This window comes from Eschrichtius robustus, chromosome 6, assembly GCF_028021215.1.
Source record: "Eschrichtius robustus isolate mEscRob2 chromosome 6, mEscRob2.pri, whole genome shotgun sequence".
Lineage (NCBI taxonomy): Eukaryota > Metazoa > Chordata > Mammalia > Artiodactyla > Eschrichtiidae > Eschrichtius > Eschrichtius robustus.
The window spans coordinates 91,159,039-91,165,038 of record NC_090829.1 but is presented as its reverse complement, the minus strand read 5'-3'; the positions used below and the strand labels follow the sequence as shown (position 1 = coordinate 91,165,038).

The 6,000-nt window shown below is 33.1% G+C and overlaps 1 protein-coding gene across 1 annotated transcript in view; it reads right to left on the bottom strand.

The window, feature by feature from the left end:
* Positions 1-1,892: 1,892 nt before the first annotated feature.
* Positions 1,893-6,000, bottom strand: part of CIP2A (cellular inhibitor of PP2A) — a 27,853-nt gene continuing 23,745 nt past the window's right edge. The window contains exons 18-21 of the mRNA XM_068546784.1: positions 4,446-4,559; positions 4,112-4,194; positions 3,233-3,372; positions 1,893-2,174 (exon numbers count right to left, since the gene is read on the bottom strand). Of these exons, the coding sequence (XP_068402885.1) occupies positions 2,004-2,174; positions 3,233-3,372; positions 4,112-4,194; positions 4,446-4,559 (508 nt within the window). The 3' untranslated portion in view covers positions 1,893-2,003. The remainder of the gene's footprint in view (positions 2,175-3,232; positions 3,373-4,111; positions 4,195-4,445; positions 4,560-6,000) is intronic.

Below are 6,000 nucleotides of genomic sequence, written 5' to 3'. Positions count from 1 at the left end.
TATAGAACATTTCCATCACCACAAAAAGTTCAACTGGGCAGCCCTTGGCTAGGCTCAGTGTCTTGAGATGTCTAAACTGTAAAGTTAGCTTGATTTTCCCTAGAACTTTTTGGTTCATTTATGTATTTATTTTATAGAATTTTTTGGTTTTTATCTTACAGGGCCTTTTGTTCTTCAGTCATATCTATCCATTTCAACATTTTTTTTTCATATTAAATTGAAAATGCATGGTTTCAAAAAGAAACAGAACGTACCCCTTATGGAAAGAGTAGCAATTTAAAATGTGTTACACAACACAATGCTTTTTAAAAAATTTGCAGAACTGTACAAAATGTATACAAATATACAGAACTATTAGTTTGATATTATTTAATGTAATTAGTGAATTATAAAAATATATTTTCTAAATATAAATTCAGATATACTATGGTTGAAAAATAGAAGTAAATCTAAGTTACCTAAGTCAAACAGAGATACAAATAGTGAAGAAAATACCAAGTACAATCAATGGTTGTAATAGCATAGCAATAAAATCAACCAAAATTTTTAATATAAAAACTCTTCTTAAACACTACTTAGAACATTTGATTCAAATGAAGAGTACTGAAAAATTCCCTTGTATTAAAGAAATACCTAAATAAGGACATTTAAGTCATGCTTTAAAATTAAACAGCCTAATTAAAAACTATGTAGGGGCTTCCCTGGTGGCGCAGTGGTTGAGGGTCTGCCTGCCAATGCAGGGGGTACGTGTTCGAGCCCTGGTCTGGGAAGATCCCATATGCCGCGGAGCAACTGGGCCCGTGAGCCACAATTGCTGAGCCTGCGCGTCTGGAGCCTGTGCTCCGCAACGTGAGAGGCCGCGCTAGTGAGAGGCCCGCGCACCGCGATGAAGAGTGGCCCCCGCTCGCTGCAACTAGAGAAAGCCCTCGCACAGAAACGAAGACCCAACACAACCATAAATACATTAATTAATTAATTAAAATAGCCATCTAAAAACAGTTATTTAAAAAAAAAAAAACTATGTAAATGAAAGACAATATATCAAATGAAATTCACATCAGAATTAACAACAAATAATAAATTTCTGAATATGTGGCAAAGGTAGAATCCAAGTTATCTGTATGAAAATCCTAAGAAATTCATAAATATTGATAATTCTGTAAGTTACTACAGTTTTTTACGTGACAAACAATATAGTCACAATATATCAGCTATTTTCTAATTTTTATACATTATTTCTGCAAATATTCACTGCATGTTTAAAAAATTTAGAACTGATACCATGTATCTTACTACATTTTCAATGCAGTAATAAAGTTATTTTAGATTCACTGAGTGGGGATGAAGGGGGAATCAGATGAAGGTGATCAAAAGGTACACACTTCCAGTTATAAGACAAAGTACTAGAGATGTACAACATGATAAAGATAATTAACACTGTTTTCTTTACCTCATATATGAAAGCTGTTAAGGGAATAAATCCTAAGAGTTCTCATTACAAGGGAAAAAAACTTTTTTTCTGTTTCTTTGATGTTGTTTCTATGAGATGACAGATGTTCACTAAACCTACTGTGGTCACCATTTCATCATGTATGTAAGTCAAATTATTATGTTGTACACCTTAAACTCATACAGTACTGTGTGTTGATCGTATCTCAATAAAAGTAGAAGGAAAAATACATTCACTGACATCTGATTTTAAAAATCTAATCACAAATGAGAATAAATTAAACAAGCAGAAGAGAGTGGAAAGCAACTAAGGAAAAAGAAAACACCTTAGAAAAAACAATAATGGAGGCTAAGAAGAATATTCTGAAGTAAAAACCAAAGAAAGCTTTAAGCAATAAAATCCAGAAACAAGAAGTAAAACTTTAAGACCAAATAAAAACATGTATCAGATCAGGTTCTTTACTAAATTAATAATTAGATAATAATTTGCTCTTGTTTTGGAGTCACAAATTACCTTTCCTACCCCACCTTCCCAGTAGATAAATACATAATATCTATATACTGAGATTCACAGTTTCTGGACTTATTTTCCCACCACTTAAACTGTGGATCATTGCTATCATATGAGAGTGTTTGTTCAACTCCTCTTGCTGAAGTTTCACCAGGGACTCTTTCTCTTCCAAACGACCTTCTAACTGAGCCTTCTGAACTTCTAGGGAGGAAGCCTAAAAAAGGGGCATGGGGGAGAGAAATTGAAGAAAACAAACAACTTAGCGTGTTTTCTCTTCACAGAAACATGCTTTAAGATGTCCTTTTGTTTTTATTTGTAAGACAACCATATCAAAAGATACATTACGATATGTATTATATTTTAGTTAACAATTATATGGTAAGTTTACGATCAGTAGTTGATAAACAATATAATACAAATTGGGGAGACACGTTCAATTTGTCTTTTTAAGTCAATACTAGCAGCTGGACTTTTGCAGAAAATACTACATATTATTATTTAGAATTACTATTAAGATAAACACATTAAGGCAGAACCAGGATATCTGTAAATGTGGAATTAAATTTTATGCCTCTTCTGTCACTTATGCTCTGTAGTTGTTCAGTCTTTTTAATCTTGGTCTGTTCTCATCTTCCTGGTGCTAGATGGTCCAGAAAGCACTATTCATGGCTACCACACTCAAGCAATCATGATAATGTAGAAAGAGCAATGACCTTAGAACATATAAGACTACTGTTTCACTTAGCTATGTGACTAACCCTGAGCACGTAACTTAACCCAAGATTCCGTTTCATTTGTAGGATGAAAATATTTATTAATACTTATATAGTAATATATTTGTTAAAGGAAGATTAAGAAAAACATTTCAAAGAGTCCTATGTAAACTATAAAGTTCTAAACAAATACGAACTACAATTATTGTTATCACCATCCCTATAAGTAGAGAGATGCAGCTATATACATATATACAGGTAGCTACCTGTATGTGACATTAAGAACTGGGAACCCCTTTCTGTATCCTTTGCCCCCTTTAAAGCAGCAAGTGCTGTAACAAAGTATACATTTAATTAATGTGTAATAATTTTAGGAAATACAAGTTTTCACACTGTGAGAGCCCTCATAACAAGCAACTGTCAAATCACTTTGAGATTCTAATATTATCTTCTAAGCAAAATTACTAAAGAAACAGAACATTAATTTATCCAAATTCACCTTTTTCACAAAATAAGACTTCTTCATTTCACTGCAAATGAGAATGCAACAGATTCTTACCTTAATGCTCAATTCTTTTCTTATTTGATCTGTTCTATTTAATTCTTTTCTAAGGACACCAATGGCTTCTTCTTTATCTTCCGTTTCTCTTTTTAAGACTTCAATCTTTTCTTCTTGTACTTTTATTTTTTGTGCCAGGTCTTAAAACAAGCAAACAGTCAGCTTTGTACTCAAAGGTCCTATACTGACATTACCCTGAAAAGGTTTAGAAGCTATTATGTTATATAAGAGCAAAAAAGAGACAACTAGAAAGAAGAAGAACATCTTGCTAGAAATAAAAGTTACACAGTACTTGATGAATAAAAAACACCATGAAACTCTTCTCCTATGCCAGTATTCTACAGAAAATGCCAAATCTCCATGTCTTTCCCTCTTCCTCTGTTCTAAACACAATATATAGTAATGAGGGGAAGGACAATCCTCAGAGTTAAGGGTTAGAAAAGAAAGGGCAAGAGAAAACTATGAAAAATTATATAGGTAGATGTCTGTGCTCTAAGTCAAGTGAGTTAGAACAAAAATGTTTTTATGGATCATTTCAGAACTACTACCATTAAGAAGCTAGTAACTAAAAGTTACCTAGCACTGCCACCTGCTGTTACATTCTTTAAAAAATTTTTATTTTTAAAAAGGGCAATCATTTCCAATAACTCCTAGATTTCAAAAAAATGTATTGCTTTTTCAATTTGATCAATCTAACTAAACTACTTTGTAAAATGTTATGGAAAGAAAAGGAGAGCTGTTTAAGATGTGACTTAAGGTTTAAAAAAATGAGAGAAGTAGAAAATAATGAAACGGCAAACTAAAAACCACTCATGCTTTGATTTTCTTCCAACACAAGATATGTTCAAATATAGACAATTTGTTAAATAAGCTACTTACTTGCTAGCTTACATTCTCTGTCTACCAGTTGGTTCTGTACTTCTTTTCTCTGTTCTTCTTTCTCTATTAGATGGGCAATAGTTCTGAAGTTATAAAACAATACAGAAGAAAACATCAGTGAATCATATCATTTCTTTTTCTCACCAACAAGTATTTTAAGAGGAAATTCCGAAGAATGGTAATCACCCTTAACTTCTGCCAAATATGCACTTTATATCTACAATAAGTAATAATTCCATTAAGTTTATCTATAAAAAGCAATGTTCTATATACAGGGAATCATTTTGTTTTTGAAAAATCCAAAATAATTAGAATAAAGAACTAGAGATTTTACTTTTCGTTTTGTTGCTTGAGTGATTCATTCAACTTTTTCACACTCTCAATTTGTTTATTTAGAGAATCACACGTGACCTGTAAATTTTTGTTCTTCTTCTCAGCAGTTTCATGCCTGAAAAGACAAGGAGATGAGGTGATATTTTTATGGAGGAACACGTATGATGGAGAAAGGAAACTCAGTGTCTTCTTTACCATTTCTTCTTATCAAATTGCATATACTGCAGGAAGAGGAGGAAGGTTGCATGAACAAGCGGGACATAAACAGAGTTAGATAACTCTAAAAGATAATAAAGATATGTTTTGGCTGACTGAGGAGGTAAAAATTACTATGAAGTGGAAACATGTGGGGCTTTAACGTCATATTTATGGACGACGAGCTTCATTTACAGATAACGTTGCATTACATAATTTGCTATAAAATACGTGCCTCTATCTTTATAGTTAAGTCCAGAAACTGAAACACCTTCTATAAAAAGGATGACGTCTTTAAAAAAAATTAAACTTGCACCTTTCATCACTGGCCTCTTGGGCATAATATATGTTTAAGTAAAAATGTCAAATTAATGAATTAAGTAGTTGAGGATTCTAAATTTCTCTTGCCTCTATAGCTCTGCATCTTACAGTCCTGCTTATTTTTACCTGCAAGGTAACCACATAAAAGAATCCTTTCCAAAGTAATACTTTGACACCTAACTATCTTAAGCATAAAACGTTCTCTTCATGCCTCTAACTACAAAGACAAACAAACTGGTGGCACTGGCCAAATGTGGCCAGTAAAGTGTTTTACTAGTCCCATATAGAGTTTTTAAAATTCTGAATTTGAATGCCTTTAGATATTCCTACCATTACAAATGACCTTCCCCAGCCAGCTTCATTTATTTGTTACTCACCTGGCCCCTCAAGGCTGGAGTTTTACTTCTGGGCCCACCCCTCAATCACTGTCTGGAACATAAACAGGTCCTAGAAAGCCCATTTTCTCTTGGACCGCTGCCTACTTTCTCTTACACCCTGACTTAACACAAATAGTCCACTTTATCGGGGCTGCCTCTAACAATCAGTTGTTGGGGGAAAATATCCTGTTTAAAAATCACCTTGTCCTCACAAATTTTCTAGATGCTGTACATTTTCCATCCTTCATTTTTATTGATGGGCAAATAAAATAAGCACACGGACCTTGCAAAGGTAAAAATTTCTACATCTCTACATTAATACCAGAGAAAGAACATTTTTTCAAATCTTAACCAGTCAAAGTATAAAGAAAAACAAGAAACAAGTTAACTAGAGTGTTTTTATTTTTATTGTTTGGTAGAAAGTACATAACTGTTCCTGGTCTTCCTTACAATTCATAAGTTTTAAAACTGGCTTAAAAGATAAAAAGTGTCAAGGGAAGGAAAAACGATCAATCTCATACTTTGTTAGTGGGTGGGCATATAAATTGGCATAGCCTTTTTGGAGGGAAATTTGGCAATCAATCAAAAATTTAAAAGCACTCACCCTTTAAACCAGCAGTTCACCTATAAGAATTTATTCTGCAGATACAGTCATACATGTAA